This window comes from Penicillium rubens (genome assembly GCF_028828025.1).
Source record: "Penicillium rubens strain IBT 27055 chromosome Unknown utg000004l_segment0_segment0, whole genome shotgun sequence".
NCBI classification, from domain to species: domain Eukaryota; kingdom Fungi; phylum Ascomycota; class Eurotiomycetes; order Eurotiales; family Aspergillaceae; genus Penicillium; species Penicillium rubens.
In genome coordinates, this window is record NW_026890602.1 from 1382911 (window position 1) to 1407034 (window position 24124).

The 24124-nt window shown below is 50.8% G+C and overlaps 11 protein-coding genes across 11 annotated transcripts; 8 read left to right on the plus strand and 3 right to left on the minus strand.

The window, feature by feature from the left end:
* Nucleotides 1-99: 99 nt before the first annotated feature.
* N7525_010486 (SDR family oxidoreductase) lies at nucleotides 100-1068 on the plus strand (the record flags this gene model as incomplete). Its single annotated transcript, XM_002561532.1, has 1 exon — nucleotides 100-1068. One exon carries the CDS (start codon nucleotides 100-102, stop codon nucleotides 1066-1068), a length of 969 nt encoding a protein of 322 aa, XP_002561578.1.
* Nucleotides 1069-1426: 358 nt separating this feature from the next.
* On the plus strand, nucleotides 1427-3096 carry N7525_010487 (mitochondrial processing peptidase; the record flags this gene model as incomplete). The annotated part of the gene is made up of 5 exons (XM_002561531.1): nucleotides 1427-1576; nucleotides 1632-1757; nucleotides 1814-1891; nucleotides 1952-2646; nucleotides 2706-3096. The coding sequence occupies 5 exons, from the start codon at nucleotides 1427-1429 to the stop codon at nucleotides 3094-3096; spliced, it is 1440 nt and encodes a 479-aa protein (XP_002561577.1).
* Nucleotides 3097-3752: 656 nt separating this feature from the next.
* N7525_010488 (2EXR domain-containing protein) lies at nucleotides 3753-4679 on the plus strand (the record flags this gene model as incomplete). The annotated part of the gene is made up of 1 exon (XM_002561530.1): nucleotides 3753-4679. One exon carries the CDS (start codon nucleotides 3753-3755, stop codon nucleotides 4677-4679), a length of 927 nt encoding a protein of 308 aa, XP_002561576.1.
* An 83-nt stretch (nucleotides 4680-4762) lies between these two features.
* On the plus strand, nucleotides 4763-7576 carry N7525_010489 (tRNA (cytosine-C5-)-methyltransferase; the record flags this gene model as incomplete). The annotated part of the gene is made up of 4 exons (XM_061215114.1): nucleotides 4763-4786; nucleotides 4854-5047; nucleotides 5130-7229; nucleotides 7291-7576. The coding sequence occupies 4 exons, from the start codon at nucleotides 4763-4765 to the stop codon at nucleotides 7574-7576; spliced, it is 2604 nt and encodes an 867-aa protein (XP_061067626.1).
* Nucleotides 7577-8509: 933 nt separating this feature from the next.
* On the plus strand, nucleotides 8510-11871 carry N7525_010490 (glycoside hydrolase family 35 protein; the record flags this gene model as incomplete). Its single annotated transcript, XM_002561528.2, has 7 exons — nucleotides 8510-8644; nucleotides 8701-8777; nucleotides 8846-9148; nucleotides 9207-9588; nucleotides 9643-9777; nucleotides 9824-10496; nucleotides 10547-11871. The coding sequence occupies 7 exons, from the start codon at nucleotides 8510-8512 to the stop codon at nucleotides 11869-11871; spliced, it is 3030 nt and encodes a 1009-aa protein (XP_002561574.2).
* Nucleotides 11872-12359: 488 nt separating this feature from the next.
* On the plus strand, nucleotides 12360-13004 carry N7525_010491 (uncharacterized protein; the record flags this gene model as incomplete). The annotated part of the gene is made up of 1 exon (XM_061215115.1): nucleotides 12360-13004. The coding sequence occupies one exon, from the start codon at nucleotides 12360-12362 to the stop codon at nucleotides 13002-13004; it is 645 nt and encodes a 214-aa protein (XP_061067627.1).
* A 2580-nt stretch (nucleotides 13005-15584) lies between these two features.
* On the minus strand, nucleotides 15585-16010 carry N7525_010492 (uncharacterized protein; the record flags this gene model as incomplete). Its single annotated transcript, XM_061215116.1, has 1 exon — nucleotides 15585-16010. One exon carries the CDS (start codon nucleotides 16008-16010, stop codon nucleotides 15585-15587), a length of 426 nt encoding a protein of 141 aa, XP_061067628.1.
* Nucleotides 16011-17042: 1032 nt separating this feature from the next.
* N7525_010493 (uncharacterized protein) lies at nucleotides 17043-18432 on the plus strand (the record flags this gene model as incomplete). Its single annotated transcript, XM_002561524.1, has 2 exons — nucleotides 17043-17736; nucleotides 17816-18432. 2 exons carry the CDS (start codon nucleotides 17043-17045, stop codon nucleotides 18430-18432), a joined length of 1311 nt encoding a protein of 436 aa, XP_002561570.1.
* Nucleotides 18433-19557: 1125 nt separating this feature from the next.
* Nucleotides 19558-19980, minus strand: N7525_010494 (uncharacterized protein; the record flags this gene model as incomplete). The annotated part of the gene is made up of 2 exons (XM_002561523.1): nucleotides 19558-19896; nucleotides 19963-19980. The coding sequence occupies 2 exons, from the start codon at nucleotides 19978-19980 to the stop codon at nucleotides 19558-19560; spliced, it is 357 nt and encodes a 118-aa protein (XP_002561569.1).
* A 1215-nt stretch (nucleotides 19981-21195) lies between these two features.
* On the minus strand, nucleotides 21196-22106 carry N7525_010495 (DNA-directed RNA polymerase core subunit RPB5; the record flags this gene model as incomplete). The annotated part of the gene is made up of 3 exons (XM_002561522.1): nucleotides 21196-21721; nucleotides 21842-21924; nucleotides 22011-22106. The coding sequence occupies 3 exons, from the start codon at nucleotides 22104-22106 to the stop codon at nucleotides 21196-21198; spliced, it is 705 nt and encodes a 234-aa protein (XP_002561568.1).
* Nucleotides 22107-22409: 303 nt separating this feature from the next.
* Nucleotides 22410-24123, plus strand: bfr1 (putative nuclear segregation protein (Bfr1); the record flags this gene model as incomplete). The annotated part of the gene is made up of 3 exons (XM_002561521.1): nucleotides 22410-22520; nucleotides 22684-23850; nucleotides 23908-24123. The coding sequence occupies 3 exons, from the start codon at nucleotides 22410-22412 to the stop codon at nucleotides 24121-24123; spliced, it is 1494 nt and encodes a 497-aa protein (XP_002561567.1).
* Between the last annotated feature and the right edge of the window lies 1 nt (nucleotide 24124).

A 24124-nucleotide genomic window follows, 5' to 3' on the forward strand; every position in this document is an offset into this window, starting at 1 on the left:
CGAATATACTCCTATTTCATTGCACCGCCCTCCTGTCAATAACGAGACTGAGCTGCTTAATTGACCTAACTACCCCAACTACGTTATCCTATACCCATCATGTCGATTCTCATCACCGGTGCGGGGGGTTATGTCGGCCAGGAACTGGCGGCGTCCCTTCTCGAAAGCACACCAGCCACGACAACCGTGACAATCACCGATATCGTTGAGCCCGAGATCCCAGAGTCAGCTGCACAGCACGCAAGCCGCCTTAGCTGTGTCAAGGCGGACCTCACCTCCACCAAAGAGGTCGACGAACTCATCAGCGCATCCAATCCCTATGAGACAGTCTACATCCTCCACGGTATCATGTCCGGCGGCTCTGAGGCCAACTTCGAGCTGGGAATCCGCGTCAACCTCGACGCAACACGATACATTCTGGACCGACTACGCGCGACCATGCCCGGAGTGAAGGTGGTTTTCACATCATCACTGGCAGTCTATGGCCTTGCACCGCCAGGATTCGTCATCGACGAGACCAACTTCCCACCCATGCCATCTTCCTCATATGGATCGCAGAAACTCATTATTGAAACACTGCTGAACGACTACTCGCGGCGCGGATTCTTGGATGGCCGGTGCGTGCGTCTGCCCACGGTGACAGTAAGAGCTGGCAAGCCCACACAGGCCGCCAGTAGCTTCGCTAGTGATATAATCCGCGAGCCCTTCCACGGTAAGAAGGCTATTCTGCCTGTGGCCAGGGAAACGGAGATGTGGATCTGCTCGCCGCACACTGTTATCAAGAATTTGATTCATGCGCGTGACGTGCCCAAAGAGGCATTTGGAGACTCAAGATCCGTTAATCTTCCTGGGTTGAAGGTCAGTATTCAGCAGATGTTGGATGCTTTGCTCGAAGTTGGTGGTAAGGAGCGTCGGGCTCTCGTGGAGGAGAAATATGATGCTGCTACCGACAAGATTGTGCAATCGTGGACTCCTCGATTTGATACTGCTCGTGCTTTCAAGTTGGGTTTCGCAGCGGATATTTCGATGGAGGAGAACATTAGACAGTTTGCCAGCCGGTTTGTATGAGACGGAGGGCATGCAGCCAATCATAGGCACGAAATTGGATGACCGAAATGGAATGATCGGAAAACAAGGCGTATTGGAATGACTCAACATCAAGCAAAATCGTATTTTGACACGATAAAGATCGATAAAGACAATATATAGGCCTATTTAAACAGTATTATAGCCCATATCACGAATTGATGCAGGGTAAGGAAGTATTCGGGATGTCAAGGGCGGTTTGGAAAAGCGGGTTATGTAATTGGCTGAGCTGGGCGAACAATTTCAGACTTCGGAACCTCAACCTCAGGGTGTCTCCATCAGCTCTTTTCTCCATCTCTCCCCCTTCTCCCCCTCCCTCCACCTACACAAGTCGTTCTCAATGGCTTCTCGGCGCCTTGCTTTCAACCTGAACCAGGCTCTCCGCACTCGTGCGGCCCTGAAGTCCATCCAGCCCGTGAAGCGTGGCTTTGCGTCGCCGGTTGCGTTGCCGTCCACCACCCAGTCCACCACCCTCTCCAACGGATTCACTGTACGACAAAGCAACTCATCTCAATGACATCGCAATTTAGCTAACTTGCTTCTAGATCGCCACTGATCACTCGCCATGGGCTCAAACCTCGACGGTCGGCGTGTGGATCGATGCCGGTAGCCGGGCAGAGACTGACAAGACCAATGGAACTGCACACTTCCTTGAGCACCTTGCCTTCAAGGTTCGACCACACAAACCTCAAACCACGAAGCGCTTTTATCTGATGAATATGTCTAGGGCACCAACAAGCGCTCCCAGCACCAATTGGAGCTTGAGATCGAGAACATGGGCGCTCACCTCAACGCCTACACTTCGGTACGACCCGGGAAACCACCCATCAACGTCTACCAAACCAAATACTGATCGCGACTACAGAGGGAGAACACTGTCTACTACGCCAAGGCCTTCAACAACGATGTCCCCAAGGCCGTCGACATCCTCGCCGATATCCTTCAGAACTCCAAGCTCGAGGCTGGTGCCATTGAGCGTGAGCGTGATGTGATCCTGCGCGAGCAGGAGGAGGTTGACAAGCAGCTTGAGGAGGTTGTCTTCGACCACCTTCACGCCACTGCTTACCAGACCCAGCCCCTTGGACGCACCATCCTCGGCCCCAAGGAGAACATCCAGACCATCACCCGGGACAACCTGACCGACTACATCAAGACCAACTACACCGCTGACCGCATGGTCCTGGTCGGTGCTGGTGGCATTCCCCACGAGCAGCTCGTGAGACTCGCCGAGGAGCACTTCGGTGGCCTCCCCAGCAAGCCCCCTACCTCCGCTGCCTTGGCCCTCACTGCCGAGCAGAAGCGCACCCCCGAGTTCATCGGCTCCGAGGTCCGTCTCCGCGACGACACCATCCCCTCCGCTCACATTGCTCTCGCCGTCGAGGGTGTTAGCTGGAAGGATGATGACTACTTCACCGCTCTGGTCACCCAGGCTATTGTCGGTAACTGGGACCGTGCCATGGGCCAGTCGCCTTTCCTCGGCAGCAAGCTTAGCTCCCACGTCAGCCACCACAACCTCGCTAACAGCTTCATGAGCTTTTCCACCAGCTACAGCGACACTGGGTAAGTTTTGTTGTCGATAATCCATGTATTTGATCGAAAACATGCTGACTTGATATTAGTCTCTGGGGTATCTACCTTGTCAGCGAGAACCTTACTCAGCTCGACGACCTCGTCCACTTCACTCTCCGTGAGTGGTCTCGCCTGTGCACCAACGTCACCTCCGCCGAGGTCGAGCGTGCCAAGGCCCAGCTTAAGGCTTCTATCCTCCTGTCTCTCGATGGCACCACTGCTGTCGCTGAGGACATCGGTCGCCAGATCATCACCACTGGCCGCCGCCTGAGCCCTGAGGATATTGAGCGTACTGTCAGCCAGATCACCGAGAAGGACGTCATGGACTTCGCTACCCGCAAGCTGTGGGATCAGGACCTTGCCATGAGCGCTGTCGGCAGCATCGAGGGTGTCCTCGACTACCAGCGCATGCGTGGAGACATGTCCCGCATGATCTCTTAAGTTGTTCTAGAGTATGATCGCGTGTGAAATAGCTGCTGAATGCTCCAGGAAAACTGGATTTTTGGCGGCTTTGATTTGAATGTACTATCAATCATTGCCTTGGGCTGTTAGATCCCAAATTCGTGTGTGAAATAGCAATTAATGGTTTGCCATAGTAGACTATATAGTTTGCTGCCTTTGCAGCAAACAGATCAATTATCTCCTTTGTTTGTTCTATTTCTTCCAGTGCACTGCGAAGTTGCTTTTCCCAGCGTATTGTCGCCGTGGCCGTCGCCGTCGCGATTGTACTTACCTCCATCGCCCAGTGTGCTTCATTCCCGCCGCCCTCTTCAACGTTAACCACTTGCGTTAACCACTTGCGCTTCCAAGGTGTCCTATACATCAGAACCCCAGCTTCTCTTGTTTCCGCCATCTCACATCTCTTCAAATTCATCGTTTACCCTTCGCTTGCTCTATTCCGCCGTGATCGAAATCCCAATCCATAAGTATCTATCTAGGTACTTTTGACGATTGACATCTCCCCTGGCTCAGTCCAATTCGTAACTCTTGTATGTGGCCTCAATATCTTCATTTGATGATTAATTTATTATCACTGCGTTTCCGTACTGTTTCCTTATAACTGACATGGATGTTTTAGTGACTGAGGTTCTCTCGTGATGGGGCGATTTTCCACCTTGCCAGCCGAGTTGCGGCTGCTAGTTTGGGAGTTTGCGCTCCCAGCGCGAGTCGTTGAGATCGGAGAACCGTCCGATCCAGATATCTTACCAGAGGAAGACCTCAGACAGGCATGGATCCTTAACAGGAAGTATCCAGCCATGGCTCATGTCTGTAGGGAATCCCGCCGAATTGCTTCGGCCAAATTCAAGCTCCCCAGAGGTGTTGCTCTTGCGCCGGATTGCATGACGGACAGTCGATGGTGGTGGAATTCTACTGAGATTATTCACTTCAACGCTCCTGAGATTATCTCACACCTGCAAAGATGCAGACTGGAGGATGACCTGCTCGACTTGATGAAAGTCCCTATTCTGTGCAAAAAGGTCTCTATTAGTGCGGACGTCGTCCACCCTTTCTTGCGTTTCCGTAATAGGTCTGATATCCCAAAGTCGTTGGTATGGGAAGTCATTTCCTCGATGGAGACATGTATTATCTCCCTGCACACTGTATGTATCCGAGCCACCAACGAGCAAGCTCGAGAGCTGGGCCTCTTTGGCAACGGTGACGAGCCAGCACAGTTGATCGACCCCTTTGACAGGGCAGCTATCACGCGATTCAGACGGCTCTGGATGGAGACAGAACAGGAGGTATCTTCAGTCAAATTCTTCGAAACGATTGACACCGACAGATTCCGTTTCAGAGTTGATAGGTGGCTCGCGGAGATGTCAGCGGAGTACATCGATTTCAAATGGACCAATCCACCATTCCCGACTCCAGGACCGCAGATAATAACTGAGTTACTTCGCCGGTACCCAGATCAAAGACACAACCAGGACACCAAACAATATCTCGCGGAATTCCCCACTCTGGACCTGAGGATCATGTTTCGACTCTGCCCACCTGCGGCGGTCGATCATGTGATTACGTAATCATCCCGCATCTGATCGGGAGATTTTTTGAAGGCATTTTTGTTTGAAGTACACTTTCCAGTAACTCTTACCACATCATAACTATGGGAAAACGCGGCGGCAAAAAGGTAATTTTATCTTCCATACGAGCTATGTGTGGTGTTTGTTGTACTGACCGTGTCACCTTTCTTGCAGGGTGGTAAAGGCCGCGGCGGTGGTGGCGGCGCAGGCCGTACGCGCGCTCAATGGCAAGATATCACTAGAGAGAATGAGAAGTTCGAGCGTTACTACAATGAACCCGAGTTCCTCCCGGAAGAGGAAAAGGAGCTTTTCTGGGCTACCATGCGCAAGGATCTTCCCAACAGCTTCCGTTTCACCGGTTCTCGAGGGTAAGTCGCAACTGGTCTTTTTTTTGCGACTCGCGCTTTGGGAGGTTTCAATTGATATTAACTGCTGTGTGACTTTCGTTAGACATGCGCTGGCTGTTCAGCAGCGTCTTATCGACCACCATATTCCCGAAATCACTTCTATCAAATACGAGGACGAATTCGTCGAGCCTCCCCGCCCAGTTTCATGGTACCCAGATCAGCTCGCTTGGTCCATGACCACCCCTAAGAACGTTATCCGTCGATTTGCGCCCTTTGCTTCGTTCCAGAAATTCCTTGTCGCCGAGACCGACGTCGGAAACATCAGCCGCCAGGAGGTTGTCAGCATGATTCCTCCTCTCCTTATCGACGCTAAGCCTGGAATGACTGTGTTGGATATGTGCGCTGCGCCGGGTAGCAAGTCTGCGCAGTTGATGGAGCTGCTTCATGCAGGCGAGGAGGATGCCATTGCACAAGTCACTGAACAGATCAAGAGCGGCACTGCTGGACCTGAACCCCTCGGCCCCGAAGGACTGAACGACGACGGCCGCAGCACCGGCCTGTTGATTGCCAACGATAGCGACTACAAGCGCGCTCACATGCTTATTCACCAGATGAAGCGCCTGAGCTCGCCCAACCTGATCGTTACCAACCACGATGCCACAATGTTCCCTTCCATCAAGCTGCCTCCTCTGCCCACTGCCGACGGCAGCAAACCCAAGAACAGATACTTGAAGTTCGACCGCATTCTGGCAGATGTTCCTTGCTCTGGTGATGGTACCACACGCAAGAACGTTGGTGTCTGGAAGGACTGGACCCCTGGCAATGCTTTGGGACTTTACAGCACTCAGTCTCGGATCTTGGTTCGTGCTCTGCAGATGCTGAAGGTCGGCGGACGGGTCGTCTACTCAACCTGCAGTCTGAACCCTGTGGAGAACGAGGCTGTTGTCGCCTCCGCAATTGAACGCTGCGGTGGCGCTGCCAACGTTAAGATCGTCGATTGCAGCCAGGAGTTGCCCGGTCTCAAAAGAGCCTCCGGTTTGCATAACTGGAAAGTGATGGACCGAGAGGGCCGCATGTGGAACAACTGGCAGGAGGTTGAGGAGCATCGAGACCAGGAGGGCATCAATGGTCTTGCCAGACTTGCAGAGGGCATGTTCGCCCCGACAGGCGAGGCCGCCAACCTGCCCCTTGACCGATGCATGCGTGTTTACCCACACCAGCAGGACACTGGTGGTTTCTTTATCACCGTCCTTGAGAAGACCTCCGAAATCAAGGCTAAGCCGGAGAGCAGTAATGTTATCCCCAAGGCTTCCGTTGCAGCTCTCGCTGCAGAGCTTGATTCTAAGAAGAATGAGACTGACGGAAAGCCCCTGGAGAAGCTTGAGTCACTGGACGAATTGGTCACTCCCGACCAAGGGGCCCAGGACGAACTCGCAAAGAATGCTTCTGTTGCTGAGGCCGCCCATCAACTTCCGTTCTCTGCTACTCTTAACCCAACCCCTGTCTCTCCCGTAAAGCGGGATGCAGACGACCTCGAAGAGGAGCTTCCTGCTAAGAGGACTAAGCTCGACGATGGTAGAGAGGTCCTTGTCGGTGATCGACCCGTCCCACCCCCAGCGCCTGCCGTGGGAACTGGCATTGACACGCCTGGTAACAGCACACCTGCTCCGTCTGCGGCTACTGCACAGCCTTTCAAGAAGAAGGGTCCCCGTCAGGAGGAGCCGTTCAAGTACCTTGATCCCAACCACGAGGAGCTTGTTTCCATCTACGAATTCTACAAGCTATCGGAGCGATTCCCCCGTGATCGCTTCATGGTTCGCAATGCCGAAGGTCTCCCCACCCGCACAGTTTACTACACCAGTGCCTTGGGCCGGGACATTCTTACCTGCAATGAAGGCCAGGGCATGAAGTTCGTTCACTGCGGTGTGAAGATGTTCGTCAAGCAGGATGCGCAGCGTGAGAATGTCTGCAGATGGCGTGTTCAGACCGATGGCTTGAAAATCGTCGAGCCTTGGCTGGGCCCTGAACGGTCCGTCGTCCTGACTAAGAGGGAGACTTTGCGTCGCCTCCTTGTGGAGATGTTCCCCAAGGTCACCGACGATGGCTGGAAGGCTCTGGGCGAGATTGGCGAGCAAGTGAAGGATATTCCCATGGGATGCAGTATTCTTCGCATTCAAGCAACCGGTGGAGAGGATGGTCTTCCGTGAGTTTTCCCCTTTACATTTATTCTACTAATATGTGCATCTTACTGACATAAGCTACAGTGAGGCCATGGTTCTGCCATTGTGGCGATCCCTCCATTCTTTGAACCTTATGCTTCCCAAGGAAGAACGCCGTGCCATGTTGCTGCGTATTTTCAATGACTCTACCCCTCTGATCAACACCACGCAGAAGCAGAGTGGCGAGACTGAGCCGACCGCCGAGGCTGAGGACGTTGCATTGAAGGAAGAGAATGCCGCGGTTGGACAGGAAGCGCAGGACGACATGGATGAACGTGAGACATACACCAAAGATGGCGATGAGGAGGATCGCTTCAACACCACTGTGTAGATGGTTCTGATTTTACATGCTAATATGGGGATCTCAATGCTGTACCAAAAAGCCAATATCATGAATTCCGTGCCTTTTTTTTTTCTTTTCCTTTTCGGTCTACTCTCGGTAATTTCCCGAGTGAACTGCATCGGAGAAACGTCGGTAGACTTTGATATCACAGGGATCGTCGAGCCCCCACAACTTCCCCGCAGGAAAATTGCTTACTTTTGATTCCGAGCTGGTTAAAATGGATATCTGGATTAAATGGATTAAATGGGTTAATATTGAATTGGCATTTTCGTAAAGGGATCCTCTACATACTCCGTATAACTCCATAAACCGAACTGAGATAGTGTGGAACCCTGCACAAAAGGAAAGACAAGTATCCTGCCATCTGATATCCGGCAAAGGCACAAAATGCAACCTTGGGAGCTGGGGATCTTCGGTCCGGTTACTGGGGACAGTAAGGGCTTATGGCCGTGGCACTTTTGGCTGACACTGGAATATATGCATATTGACATTGCCTCTTATAGTAGACAGATTGTTGAACATTTTCAACAGTTAGAATTATGGGAAATCCCTTTTGTTTTATTCAGAACAACTCCCACTTCTTCCACAATACCCAAAATACTCATGGCCGCAGATACATGCTGTAGACCTCTCCGCATATGCACCACGGAGCATCCGGGTCACCCCTCAATTTGTCTCGGAGAATGACGAAAGGCCTGGCTTAAAAGAAAAGAGGGGGGCTTTGCTACGTTAATGCAAGTATAGCAATTGCATGTTAGCTTGATTCGTGCTAATGATGCCCCGAGTCTCCATACTATATGAATGTCGCAAACCCCTAGATTAAATATTCTTGCAATAAAATTAGACTTAAACCCAAGTGCTCCTTCTTCCCTCTGTCCACATAACCCCCACTTCACCCCTGTGTGAACTGCCGAGACATTTATGAAGCTCTCGTCCTCTTGGGTCATTGCCTGTCTGGCGGCCCAGGCCGCTGGTGCGGCCATTAGCCATTCGGTGAATGGCTTTACTATCACCGAGCACCCGGATCCTGTTAAGCGCGACTTGCTCCAGAAATATGTATGTTATGTTTGGCTTTTGGATTTGGATGGTTGTGCTGACAAGCACATTTCTAGGTCACTTGGGATGACAAGTCTCTCTTTGTCAATGGCGAGAGAATCATGCTCTTTAGTGGTGAAATTCACCCTTACCGGTAAGTTAAAAGGCATCGATTAGCTTTTACTCTTCTAAAGAATTGGAGACTGATTGAGACCCCTGCAGTCTGCCTGTTCCATCTTTGTGGATTGATGTGTTCCAGAAAATCAAGGCTCTAGGATTCAGCTGTGTTTCTTTTTATACCGATTGGGCCCTGTTGGAAGGTAAGCCGGGTGAGTATACTGCCGAGGGAATCTTCGCTCTGGAGCCGTTCTTCGACGCTGCCAAAGAGGCTGGCATCTATCTTTTGGCGCGCCCTGGTCCCTACGTCAATGCTGAAGCATCGGGTGGTGGTTTCCCGGGATGGCTTCAGCGCGTGAACGGGACCCTGCGAAGCAGCGATGAAGATTTCCTGAAGGCAACAGACAAGTACGAAACTCTGACATGATACAAAATTGGAACCACCGTGGATACTGACATTAACTAGCTACATGGCCAATGTTGCCGCAACCATGGCCAAGGGTCAAATCACCAACGGAGGCCCTATCATTCTCTTCCAACCTGAGAATGAGTACAGTGGCGCGTGTTGCGGATACGAAGATTTCCCGGATGGCGCTTTTATGCAATACGTGCAGGACCAGGCTCACAAGGCTGGAATTGTCGTGCCTATTATCAGCAACGATGCCTATGCTGGCGGTCACAATGCCCCTGGAACTGGCGAGGGGGCTGTGGATATCTACGGACATGACAATTACCCTCTTGGGTTTGACTGCGCGAAGCCTTCGACCTGGCCAGAGGGTAAACTGCCCACTGATTTCTATACCACACACATGAAACAGAGTCCTTCTACTCCATACTCTTTGATTGAGGTAAGATATATGGATATCTCCGTGTGTATTATCAATCGTTTAACTGGAGTATAGTTCCAAGCTGGTGCCTTCGATCCTTGGGGTGGTGTCGGGTTCACGAAGTGTGCTGCCCTCCTGAACCATGAGTTCGAGAGAGTGTTCTATAAGAACAACCTCAGCTTCCGAGTTGCGATCCTCAACCTATACATGGTATGTTCTTGATCCCCTATCATGGTCTCGATTCTAACCTCTATAGACCTTTGGTGGTACTAATTGGGGTAACCTGGGCCACCCTGGTGGATACACATCCTATGATTACGGTTCCCCGATTACTGAATCTCGCAACGTCACCCGCGAGAAGTACAGCGAGCTGAAGCTAATTGCCAACTTTGCTAGAGTGTCACCGGCATACCTTGTCTCGACACCAGGAGCCTTGACCACTTCCAAGTACACCACCTCGTCTGATCTAGCCGTGACTCCCCTGCTCGGAGGCAACAAAACGGCTTCTTCCTTCTTCGTCGTCCGACACTCCGACTACTCGAGCCAAGAGGCCGTTGACTACAAACTCAAGGTTCCTACAAGCGCCGGTACCGTCACTATTCCCCAGCTTGGCGGAAGCCTTACTCTCAGTGGCCGCGACTCCAAGGTTCATGTCGTTGACTATGATGTGGCGGGCACCAACATCCTCTATTCCTCTGCTGAGGTGTTTACCTGGACGAAGTCTGGTAAATCTAAGATTCTCGTGCTGTACGGCGGCCCTAATGAGCACCACGAGTTGGCTGTATCTTCCAAGTCGAAAGCCTCGGTCATTGAAGGGTCATCATCGAGCATCACCACTAAGCAGGTGGGCAAGGCGGTTGTTATCGGCTGGGATGTCGACACCACTCGCCGTATTGTGCAAGTGGGTGATCTGAAGATTGTTCTTCTGGGTAAGTGCTCTCTCAGATACCTGCTTCATCATTACTAACTAAGCTACTAGATCGGAACTCTGCCTACAACTACTGGGTCCCACAGGTCCCAACCAAGGGAACAAGCCCTGGATATAGCTCCCAAAAGGCTGCCGCATCATCCATCATCGTCAAGGCCGGCTACCTCGTGCGGACTGCTTTTGTGCAGGGCGACGACCTCCATCTCACTGCTGATTTCAACGCCACCACCCCGATTGAGGTGATTGGCGCCCCACCCATGGCCAAGAACCTCGTCATCAACGGCAAGGAAGCGCAGGTCAAGGTCGACAAGAATGGCATCTGGTCTAGCAGCGTCGCTTACAACGCGCCGAAGGTCGAGCTGCCGACTCTGAAGAGTCTGAAGTGGAAGTCTATTGATACTCTTCCCGAGGTCGAAACCTCGTACGATGATTCCGCATGGGTTTCCGCAGACCAAGCCACCAAAAACAGCCTCTTTAAACTCAAGACTCCAACCTCGTTATTCGCCTCTGACTACGGCTTCCACACCGGAACCCTTCTCTTCCGTGGCCACTTCGTCGCAACGGGCGATGAGAAGACTTTCTTCGTGCAGACCCAAGGCGGCAGCGCATTTGGCAGCTCCGTCTGGCTGAACGAAAACCACATCGGATCATGGGGTGGAATTGACACCGACGACGACCACAACGGAACCTACACACTACCAACCCTGAAGAAGGACGAGTCTTACGTGCTCACGGTGGTCGTAGACAACATGGGCCTAAATGAAAACTGGGTCATCGGCGAAGACCAGATGAAGAACCCGCGCGGTATCCTAAACTATGAACTGTCCGGCCGCTCCGCTAGTGACATCACCTGGAAGCTGACCGGCAACCTGGGCGGGGAGGATTACCTAGACAAAGTGCGTGGCCCGCTCAATGAAGGTGGTCTCTACGCCGAGCGCCAGGGCCTCCACCAGCCCCAGCCGCCGAGCCAGAGCTGGAAATCCGACAGCCCCTTCGACGGCCTGTCGGCGCCTGGAATCAAGTTCTACAGTGCAAGCTTCGATCTGGACATCGAGGAGGGCTGGGATGTTCCTCTGTACTTTAACTTCGGGAACTCCACCTCGTCGCCCGCGGCTTACCGTGTTCAGCTCTATGTTAACGGGTATCAGTACGGCAAGTATGTGAACAATATTGGTCCCCAGACGAGCTTCCCTGTTCCCGAGGGTATTCTCAACTACCGGGGTACCAACTATTTGGGCTTGAGTCTGTGGGTGCTTGAGTCGGAGGGGGCCAAGTTGGAGAGTTTCGACTTGATTCACACTACTCCTGTGCTGACGGCGCTGAAGGTTGAGTCTGTGGACCAGCCTAAGTATGAGAAGCGTAAGGGGGCTTACTAGGTGCTGTCAAGTACGTAGATAAATAGTTCCGAGAGTATACAATACAAAGAGAATGAGTCAAAGCACTCATATCCTAGTGTTATGAATATACCCTGTAATGATAATTAGACTGACCAAAATGTCCGAAGTATCAAAATGTAGGGCTTCACAAGGTCATCCCCACTTCTCCGCAGATCCCAGCCACCCCCAACCTCCTCTGTTCTTTGCTTGGACATTTGCTTGCATTTTTCTTATTTCCTTGTGCTTTTCAGCTTATCATCTTGAAAGAGCTTCGGACATTGTACTCCATACTCCATATTTCCCATAATTCCAAACAAAACCCACTCTGACACCGCATATACCACCAAACCCCACAAGCGCAGTTCAGCCCGCAAGCTGACCTCAAGTCACCCATTCGCTCGAATCGAGATACCCAAACCCTCTCACAATCGTCTCGACATCTACCCACCTTACCAGCCAAAAACCAACAACTAAAAAGATCAGACACCATGTCGTCCCACCCCCTCGAAGCCCTCGACCTAGATCCAACCAAACCCAACCTCAACCCAAGAGACCTAAACCCAAACCTCCTACACACAGACACCTCCCTCCAAAAGCGATACACAACAATCTCAATCCCGTCAACCTACGGGCGCCTCAACACAAGCCCGGCTGCAGGCACAGTAGTGGGGATCGTACTGGGCAGCGTCGCAGGCTTCGTACTGCTAATGTACGTTCTCTTTCTGGCGGTGAATCCAGGGGGCGTTGCGCGAGGCGGCGTCGCAGCCCCAACCTCATCATCGATATCAATGTCGATGTCCATGGACGAAGAAGAGATCGTGGATGTGCGCAGTCAACGGGACTCGGCCGCTGCGCGACGGCGACGCGACGTCATCGAGGTCGCCGAGGAAAGGGATAGTTTCCGTGATAGTTATCGGCGTCGTCCGTCGTCGAGACATGATCGTATCATCGTAGAGGAGTCTTTGGCTACTTCTACCACTGGCGATGACGATGTTATTGAGGTTGAGGAGGAGGAGTCTAGTGTGCCTTCTGATGTTTCGCCGCGTCCGCCAAGGAGGTCGAGAAGGGGTGGGGTTAGACATGTTGATCCCCTTGCTTATGGTGGAGGTAGTGATTATAGTAGTCAGCGGTGATTTGGGATTTGGTGTTTTGTTTGGAGGTTTGAGATGCGATACCCTTATGTGTTATGATTTATTCTTTATTGATTGATAATGTGGGGGAAAGTGTTCCGTATGCAAATGGCTAAAATGAGTACATAATGAAAGCAATAAACGCACGGCTAGTTCCATCCTGCTATGGTATTCTCTAACGATCTAGACATCAAAGAGCAACCACGCCAGAAATTCAGCCGCACCAAGACCCATAATAATACTTCCAGTAATAGCAGGGGCACTACCCGTTGAGACAGAACTTAGACTGATATCCGAAGATGAAGTAGATAAAGCAGTAGCGGTTGTAGAGAGCCAGAGAAGGTGGGCCAGTCTTGGGTTATTGTCTTCGCATAAGAAACGATCGCAGTAAATGCGTAGAGTCCAATTCTTGAACGATCTTAAGGAGGTTGCTGTACCATGCCATAATCCTGCGTTTCCTGCGACGAGCATAGAGGATACGAAGGCAGTATCCTGTCTGAAGGAAGAGGCCCACGCGGTTGGTTCAGCGCTATTCATCGCCTCTGTAACCCATGTAGGTGCTGAGTAGAGAGGTTCGAGAATGGGATTATTGTGACCTCGGATGCAGCAGCTAATGCTGTAGCGAAGAAAATAAGCAGAAATGCAAACCACTACTGATGTTAGTGTAAGCTTGAACTGAACTAAGCTTTTACCAGCCTGAGTGGCAGAGTGAGACTAGCTCGGAGAAGGTACAGAGTATCTGTACAAAGATTCCACTTTTACCTTCTGAGGCCGAGCTATAAAGTTCTTTATTAGATGAATAAGGCCCTATATTGTCCATATCAGGATTCTATGTCCGGTCTTTGAAGCTTGCCCGAAGTCGTAGTTGCATTTATACTAGTGAATATTAGTGAGTACTAGCGATAGCTTTTCGAGAGGATTTCGAATCGGCAAACCTACCAGAGGTAAATAAACTAATAATTTACGAAGTGGGAGTTTCCGTAGGATCTAGCTACCTATTTGCCTATGTACTTGACTTCCTCTGCCGGCGTTTCCGGCTTCGTGCTCAGACCTTGCCGCCTTTTGCTCGGATATAACTGAGTACGCCCCTGCCCTGAGGAAGTGGCAATCAGTGAAACACTAAATGCAAAACGCTAGGTAGTCCTCTGTTGACCCAAGTAGTAACACGCAAATAAGGTCATGTGATTCATGTGACCCTAGGACAAAACATACAACGATATAGATAGTTTCGTCACCTCTTTCTTTCTTAGCTAGAGATAAGTATTAAACAAATTACTGGGAGTCTAAAAATGTGATGGCGCGGTGGTCTGCTTTATGGTTTGGGATGTTGTTGTATAGCGAGCCTCGAGCTCTGCCTTCGTTCCTTTCCAACATTTTCTTGACCTATTCCCAAACTCGAAAGGTTAGGATATGTCAAGTCCTATCAGCCTTCGACAGGGCTGGGTCAATCCAAATCTCTTGAACGGAAGCCCCGAGAATATCATGAGCGGCGATCTCTTCCAGCCGATGAAGACTACCACGCGTGACAAGCAAGGAGATGCCATTATAGTAACGATTTGCGAACGACTAGCGAGTTGTTAGAGTCTTTTTGATAAGCGATTCTCAGTGCGCACCAAATCTGGGGTTTCCAGATGGCCAAAGACCTTGGCCAAGATTCTAGGACTTAGCGGATCGCTAGCTGATATAGGGGCAAGTTTATCCACGAAGGGGCAAGAGTAATTCGTTGGAGCACCTGAATACCTGCTACACCCCATATATCCGTTTGACCGCGTCTATGACACGGGGCATCCTTTTGCAATTCCAGCCCTCTAGGGAAATGAATTTATAAAGGCGTCCGGCTTCCCGCAACGGGCCGCACAGACACCGGTGGGGCGACGATCTCGATTGGAAATTTGCGCGGAAAGGTATGGACCTCGGGACTACCTACCTACCTAGGTATATTGCCTAGCTAGGTATATCGTACGGCCTGGGCGGGACGGACCGACAGTGAGTCCTGAGGAAGAACGCGCCTCCTGAGGCCGAACTTACTTTAATTCGGGGTTTATGGTAAATAATATATGCCGTCGAACATTCCCTCGGCTATAATGGAGCATCCAATAGCGAATTTGGCGGTGTTGTAGCATGCAATATGTTGTATATAGGGATAGTTGAAGACGGGAGGTCTAAAGGATAGCATGTGATAGCGTAGGTGTGTGTGCTCTTTCGCCTTTCGGTTTGGTTTGGTGCTTTTTTTTCCCGCTACTTTTTGGCGAAAATGACCCGTGACAGATTCAAACGGCACTAACGTGTAAGACATTCTTCCCATTGCATCGAGAGGTGGTCCCGAGATACAAGCACTATTTGTTCCTGACAGATGTATCGCTCTGCCTCAATGCGACTCGCCAGAACTGAAAATTGAGGAAAGTTCGTCTACTGAAGACTGCTTGGCGCAGGCATAAGCTTTCAAAGAAAATTCTAAGCGTATAAACGTGCATATATTTGGCCCCCACACACCACCCGAGACAGTTTAGGTAGCGCCGGGCCACCATAAGCCCTATACCCGAACTATATACATCCGTATTCCAAATTCCTGAAGCGATCTCTTTAAGTGTGGACAAACTCATAGTTGATATAGTTGCTGCCCATAGGCACATGTGCATACCCGCCGATCTTGCCATTGTTCTCACACTGATCGATAACGGCTTGCAGATAACCAGCAATGCAATTGCAGTCCCCACACATGGCCGTCGAAGACGACGAGTCATCCTGGCACAGAACGATGTTGGCGGTACCAGATTTCACCGAAGAGTCGTGGCATCCCGAGCCATGAGGCTGGGCACAGCCAGAGTCACCGCAGGTATCTTTGCCGAGGCCGGCGATTTGGCGCCAGTAGCCCATCGCATCTTCAACGTCTTTGGCGTCGAGACTGCCGTCGGTGGTCTCGCAAGTGACGACCGGGGTACCGCAGTCGGCGCGAACGCCCATCATGAATAGAGCGCCGGCCATGAAGAAGGTGGACTTGAAAATCATCGTGCTATAGGTGATCAGTCTTGTTAGTATGTCTGGCAGCTAGGTCCCGGGGCCAGGTCTCCAAAATGCGAACATACATGGTATAATACTGGATTCCGAGAGCAATATACAAGGCAGGTTGTGAAGTAGAGATGCTCGCTTTGAGGAGAAGATTGGCCCAAAGATTCACCGTGGAACAAGGCCCTTTTATAGCTGGACTTCATGACCTGTGCATATGCCTTGCTTGGTAACCATCTCTGATCGGAAGACGGATGGACTGGACTCCGCTGAACTCTCGCGATGCTGACGCTGATGCTGGTCGGTAGAGGAAGCGGGGTTTACCTATCGTAGAATCCTTTCAAGTAGGCCCCCACGAAAAGTTCATCCTGTTTATATCCAGTCGGCCAATGCGTCGTCTCGCCAGGCACACAAGTGTATAGGAGTCGTGCATAGTATCGCAGGCTTTGACCCGAGTACAAACACTCAATAAAAGACCTCAAGATTGAATACATGCACCTTTCACTTATTTTACTGCGATGCTGTGCACAAAGTGTCAATGGGAAGGTATTTTGTTCCGAAAGGACACCAGGAGGGACACTAGCAAGCCAGAACGGAGAGCGCGAAGGCCCATGTTTGCTTCAGACCCACGGTAAGCTAGGTGATGTAACCTTCGCTTGTCGGATTCGTTATTCAATCCGCTGATCATGAGTTCGGGTGCATAAGTGAATTTTATGCGAGGTTCGAGTGTATCCATCTAATCTATTTCTCGTTCTCTCCACGACAGGCAGTGGGGAATCATGCAAGCCGCCTACGTCTATTGGCAACCTCAGCTGAATCTAACCGACTTCTTATTATGACGGTGGGTCATCTACCGGGGCCATTGGGGCCATATGTAGATCGGTTATGGGGGCTATTTGACCCCGAGACTGGCAAGTTCCATGTCAATCACATTCTCGTGTCTACGTCTACGATTTTCGTATTGCATTCTGTCTCCTGACGCTTAATTATTGCTTCTGTTTATATGTACTTGCCCCTCCAAGGGCCCTACCTGATATGAAACCATCAGCTGCTGCTGCAGGCTCCCGTCTGCTCCGGATCTTTCTCTACTTCCTTGCACTTTTTTCTCTCCTCGCATTCTACGCGCGCACCATTTCGTCTCGAGATCCAGGCTCGGTATTTTTTAAGGCTTGGACTGCATATGATGCCTCTTATTCTTCAGTGAGAGCGCACGAGGCGGACGATTATATTGAGTCTGTGAACAATGCCACAGTGCGGTCTACGCCAAAGGCCTCATCACAGCCCGGATTATGCGTTGGTATTGCATCTATCGCCCGAAATGGTGTACGATATTTCAAAACTGCCGTAGGAACAGTCCTGGAAGGTTTAAGTGAAGAAGAGCGCGCCGACATCCATCTTATATTGTTCATTGCACACACGGATCCCTCTCAGCATCCAGCATACTCAGAGCCGTGGCTTCATGAACTGCCGGACCAAGTGTTGCTATACAACCCCGCAGAGGTAGATATTGATCGCATTAGATCCCTCGAGACAGACACGGCGAAAGTCTCCGGGCGTGAAAAGGCTCTCTTTGATTACACATATCTGCTGAAAGCATGTGAGCCAGTCAATGCCCCGTATACTGTCATGCTCGAGGACGATGTCTTTGCTCTGGATGGATGGTACCATCGTACGCGCGAAGCTCTGGCATCTGCAGAGAAGCAGACCAAGGAAATCGGGGCATCGAACTGTGGGTTTCCCAAGGACTTTTTCAACCATTAATGCCACCTTTGCAGATCCTTCGTAACTGACGTATCTGTTTGACCTAGGGCTCTATCTCCGTCTCTTTTACACAGAAGAACTGCTCGGCTGGAACTCAGAAGAATGGCCAACCTATCTTTTCTACTCGATCCTTACTGTTGTATTGGTCGCTTGTACTTGCTTAGGCATCAGACGATACGAGCCTCGATTAACACCGCACCTCTCCAACGAAACCATCCTCCTTTTCAGCGGCCTCTGCACACCTCTCCTCATCGGACTTTTCTTTGCTACCGGTCGCGCCACTATGATGCCAATACCAGACGGTGTTCATCAAATGCCCCGGTTTGGCTGCTGCTCGCAAGCCTTTGTGTTTCCCCGCTCGCGTGTTCCAGACCTTACCGAACTGTACGAAAGGAAGCGCCTGGGGTATGTCGATATGCTTACGGAGGAATTTGCAAATGAGAACGACGAGATCCGGTGGGCAGTCACTCCTGTCGTGATGCAGCATGCTGGAAGAAGAAGCTCCAAGGGAATGAATAATGATCCATATACACCACTCAAGCATAAAAGCAAAGCCGAGTTGACGGAGGTTGAGAAGCTCTGGAACTTCAGGTTTGAGACACAGGATGCGGAGGCATTGCGAGAGGAGCATGTCCTTGTTAATGACCACGTTCTTGGTTATTGAGAGCTTGCAAGCGCACGGGTACTCAAATGATATTTCAGAGGTCCCACTAGTTATATATAAGCCTTCCCGCTCCATCGAATTTACTTAACGTAATCGGTAAGCGAGCTGCGCACGCAAGCGAGCTGCGCAGCCCAAAACACATAGTAAACGTGATACTCTATTTCAACCACTAACGCTTTTATTCAATTCTACTATTTGCCGATAGCAACCGATAAGCATTGTTAGTACTATATATCAATTTTGAGTAAATCGAGAACTTGCATTGTTATGGTAACGAAAAATACATTGCTGAACTCTAGGATATCTATAGATATATATATATCTCAGTCACCAATTTATCAAATTTCTCGAAACTCCCTAAAGCGACGTAATATTATATATAAACCAATAAACCAAAAGGAAATGTTCCTATAAACAACCGTTGTTGAGATATCAAGTTGTAATTTATCGCTTTTACTATGTGTTTTGGGCTGCGCAGCTCGCTTGCGTGCGCAGCTCGCTTACCGATTACGTTAGTCTATTATTACTCAACAGCATCCTGGTTGAAGATCCAGAACTGGAATATTCGCTTGTAGGCAGTTGTGTTATTCAGATAACCTTTTCTTAACCACGCAGGTGCCATGCGGTCTCTCCAGAAGACGTAGATCACGCCATCGAAGCCGCTCGCCAGTATATCTATGAATCACTTCGTGATTTATCTTCGGACCGGGTTGTACGTATACATGTGCGGCAAAGATGAATTAGGTAGATCATAAACCGGGTCGACTGTAAAAAAAGGTAGTGTAAAAAATAAAAGCTAATACAATTGAGCCCTAGCCCCCAGGATCCAACAACGCCATATCCTGTTTTGCGCCAGCGATAAGTAATGAAAACCAAGGATATATGCGAGAGGAGCAAAAAACAATCAGACCCTGAGACCACCTGTCATCCCAGGGCTCACAAGCCAGCACCAGTTCCTGAGTGCGCAAAGCCAATCTCAGGAAACGCCAGCCTCTATCTCTCAATGTTCTTCTCAAGAGAATAGTGCGTGCACGGCATATTGACAGGACGAGACGCTCCAATACCAACCAAAACCCAAACCAAAGTAGCGTGGTCGCGTGCTAAAAGCCTAGACCAAAAGTAGGCCTAGAACAAGATATCCAAACAGCAGCAACAGGCCATCGCAGCCATGATACCCGCGCAGATGCCACCTGCGCCACCGCCGGAGTTCCCGCGGTCATTGGCATAGTATCCCTGCTGTTGAGGGGGGTAGCCGCCCTGCTGCTGCGGTGGGTAATACATTGGCTGGCCTTGGGGGTAATAGCCCTGCTGGTTTTGCTGCGGCTGGCCGTAGCCTTGCTGGGTTGGGTAGTAGCCCTGTTGTTGGGGCTGGCCGCCGTAGTAGTCTCCCGCGGCGCCTTGCGGTTGTTGGTAGTATGCGCCCGCGTCGTGGGCCTGGGCGGGGTAGGAGGGTGGTGGGCTAGTCTGGAAGGAGTTAGTATCTAGAATTTGTGTTTTAAGGATGCTTCCGACTGATTGCTTTGCACTTACGGGTTTGTTGTAAGACATGGTGGGGAGTGAATGCGGAGTTCCCGAGGATGTCAGACTTAGCGTCGATTGGGGAGATTGCGCTGCAAATGTGGAGGTGGATGTGGATGTGGCTGTTCCTCGGACGGATTCGGTGTGTACTCGAGAGCCACGAACAGTAAAGAGAGGTTTGATAGAAAGATAGAAGTCAAGAGGGAGGAAGCGCCGGGATCGTAAAAGAGTTGCAGCCCTGGAGTGGCGCAGTTCCTGGCTTAGTCAACCTGTTTCCAGGGTTCCGCGTTCCAAGATTTTTCCTTACGCGGCCTCACTTTTACTATAAGAACTTTGAATAGTAATTTAGATATTGTTGAGGCTAAACAAGGACTGGGGAGAGCAAGAAGATATATCGGCTTTCAATCTATCAGGAGAAGACCTTTTATAGAAGGCCTGAGCTAGCAAGCAGAAAGGCTCTGCCTAGCACCAACGGATATCTTTCATAAGTAGGATTTTCTCGGTATTATTTATAGCTAGATGGATAATAAATGACTATATAAATACAAGAATGAGAATAATATGCACTACCTACTACAATATAGGCATGTCAGGCTTGTCACTCTTAGGTCCAACGGCAAGATACTAGAAGACTTTTCAATGTGTAACCAGAGACATATATAGGCAGCCACAGTATATGGAATATCCCCTGGGGAGTATCATATATGCACGTAAGCAGACACTAACCACGATTTACAGCTTCCTCCTCACCTAACTCGACTCGAAATGACAGCCATTCATAGATTGGATTCATCTAGACATACAAAGACACGGCCATTATGTAAATCACAGGCAAACCCCCTATCGCAATCCCCCAAAGCAGGAGAAACTTCGCGCCTATACGCCATGCTGCCCATAATACAAGGGGGAGACCAAAACTTTTTTTGTGTTTGTTGGATGTTCGTCGATGAGTAAAAAAGATAACTCCCAAGTGTCCACTTCTGTCTGGCATCGGCTGCTCTTTCTCGGCTGCCAATTGGGTATTTCCTGCAGAGCTGCATAATATGGAAGGTTGTCATACCAGAGACAGTGAAGTGGACTTGATGCGATTCGAATTTGCGAGGTTCACAGGAACCGGGGGTTGACTCCCTGCAAAACCTTCCAAATGAAAGAAAAAGAAAGAAGATGAGAAAGATCAAGAGCCGATCCATCAAATGGTCGCATATCAATCTTCCTGTTCTATTCTCCACAACATTGTCTTCCAGCTTAAATGACCCAGCGGTAACTGGCATAGCGACCCGCAGTCTCAGACTTGCGGATGATCTTAACGACCTGACCACGGCGCAAACCAAGATAGCGGGCGACAGGGTCGGAGATCTGTATGCGGGGAAGTTGGGACTCCTTCAGACGATAGCGCTCGAGAAGCTTGGCCTTCTCCTCGGGGCTAAGCAGAACGTGCTTGGGGACCAGCTCGTGGCGGGTGATGTTGACGAGTAGATCCTGTTCCTGGAAGTGCTCACAGATACGACCCGGGACTCCGGAAAGCAGGCGCACGGCAGAGGGTGAGATTGGTGTCTGCGTGATGAAGATACCGGTGTGGAAGTTGTTCTCGTCGACAAGGTGGTTGAAGGCGCGCACCTGCTTGGTACCGACACCTGAGGAGTCGGGGCAGAAGTCGACGTAGATCGTGCCGCAGTCTGGCTGGGGGTTTGGGTTTGCTTTGCTGGGCAGTGCTGTGTACTTCATCTTCATGGTCTCGGTGGGGCGGGCTTGGATTTTCATCTTGGTGCGACTGTTGTTGCGGAACAGTTTGTTAGCGATGCGTGACCTCAATGATGCGTGTCGGCATTGCCTAGCTCAAGTTTTCGCTATCTGAAGAAAATGGGACGGTGGACGCAAGGATTTCGCATACTCAGGGTAGCCCAGAGGGTCAGAATATTTTGCGCGGAAATCTTCTAGCGGGAGTAGCAGCTCGTTATCAGACACTTCGTAGCCCTGTTGTGTCGCCGATGGTTAGCCTTGGGTAAATGACATTGTAGGAGAGACACTGAGAAGTCAGGGACTCGATTTGGAGTGCCTACCCGGTCAGCGAGCAGTTCATAGACTGTTCTAAAGGTGCGCCAGAGCCGAGTCATCTCGCGCTCGGCCTCCATGGAGTGTGCTGAATCCCCATCCATGATGGAGCGAAGATTTGATGACTGAGATAGAAAAAGAAATAAGAGTTATCTCGCCAAGAGAGTTTAATAAGAAAAAAACGGGATTAAAAGAGCTCCGGTGGAGAGATAAAGATGAAGTCGAAAAATCGGCGGGAACTTTCTGCCAGCGACGCTTAAGCGGAGAAACCGACCGAACCATTTTAATTATTCCAAGTTTCCCCTTTTCCCTTTGGTCTCGTTGGTCTATATAATCCCTTCAGGATCCTCAGAAGGCAATTCCTCTCTTTCCTTCTCTGTCTCTCTTTTTACATCCAATTCGTCGCAATGGCTCCTACTGCTGCGGAGCGGGTTAAGCCCACCAAGCCGGACGAGGCCGCCTACAAGGCCAGTCTCGCTGAGGCCGAGAAGGAGCACGCTGCTGCTCAAGAGAAATTGGTATGGATGCCTCTTTTTCTTTTTTGGAATTGTCGCTTGAGCTCTCGTCTGACTCTTGAGTCGCGGGGATGATCCCCGACCCACCCTGATTGTTAATTGTCCTCGTGTTCATTATTTACTTGCATACCATGTCCTCGGGCCAATGACTGATATGCGCAAACAGAACCAAATCAAGGCCAAGTTGGACAACGCGAAGCCTAATAACCAGGATTCGCCTACCGTTAAGAAGCAGCAGGAGCTGCGCGCCGAATTGTCAGCCATTCGTCAGAAGCAATCAGGTTTCAAGTCCAGCCGGTCCTCCACCCAGGAGAAGATCAATGCCTTGGACGCCAACCTCAAGGCCCGCATTGCCGAGCAGAACAACTCTCGTGGACGTTTGTCATTCAAGAGCGTCGAAGAGATCGACAATCAGATTGCCCGCCTCGAGAAGGAGGTCGACTCTGGTACCCTCCGCCTGGTGGATGAGCGCAAGACTCTCACCGAGGTCTCCAACTTGCGCAAGCAGCGCAAGAGCTTCGCCGGTTTGGATGAGGCGCAGAAGGGCATTAACGACATCAAGACCCAGATCTCTGAACTGCGCAAGACCCTCGACAACCCCGAGGCCAAGGCGCTGAGCGACAAGTACAGCGAGATCCAGAAGGAGCTCGATGCCATCAAGGCTGAGCAGGATGGTGTCTTCAAGAACCTGAACGCTTTGCGCGATGAGCGCACCAAGCTGCGCAATGAGCAGCAGGAAAAGTACACTGCTATCCGCACTATCAAGGATACCTACTTCAAGGCCCGCCGTGCTTACAAGGAGTACGAGGATGAGGCCTGGCGTGTGCGCCGCGAGCGCCAGAAGGCTGAGCAGGAGGCCTTTGCGCGCGAGAAGCGCAAGAAGATCGCTGATAAGAAGTTGGAGGAGGCCTCTCAGCTTGCCTACGCCGACGAGATCCTGACCGCACAGGGTCTGATCCGTCACTTTGACCCCGCTTATGACTTCTCCTCATTGGGTCTGGACGAGAAGAAGGATCAGGGCAGCAATTTCCGTGCCGGAGTTGGCCGCACTGTTGAAGCTGCTGAGATCAAGGGAATGAAGGTTGTGCGCAAGGATGACGAGGAGGACTACTTTGTTGGTTCCGGTGGTAAGAAGGGTAAGAAGGGCGGCAAGAAGGGTGGTGCCGCCAATGTTGAGAGCACCAAGTTCAACATGAACGTTGGTATCATTGAGGACTTCGCCAAGGTCAAGATTGACCCCCCTATGAACCAGTCGGATGTCCCCGCATCTGTGGAGAAGCTGGCTGCTAAGATCACTGAGTGGAAGAAGAACCAGGCCAGCAAGACAGAAGAGGTAAGTTTTATTCTTTCCAAAGTGGTCGCTTGTGATCAGCTGCTAATTACCACATAGAACATCAAGAAGGCCCAGGAAGAGATCACCCGCCTCGAAGAGGAGGAGAGCAAGGCCACGGCTCCTCAGACCAACGGCCGGGCCACCGATGCTGCCAAGAAGCCCGCCCAAGAGAACGGTGCTCCATCGGCGGAGGCTGAGCTGGCCCAGGAGGAGGATGCCGTGGCTGACGCTCAGGATGAGCTTAAGAAGGCCACGATTGAGGAGAAGGCATAGA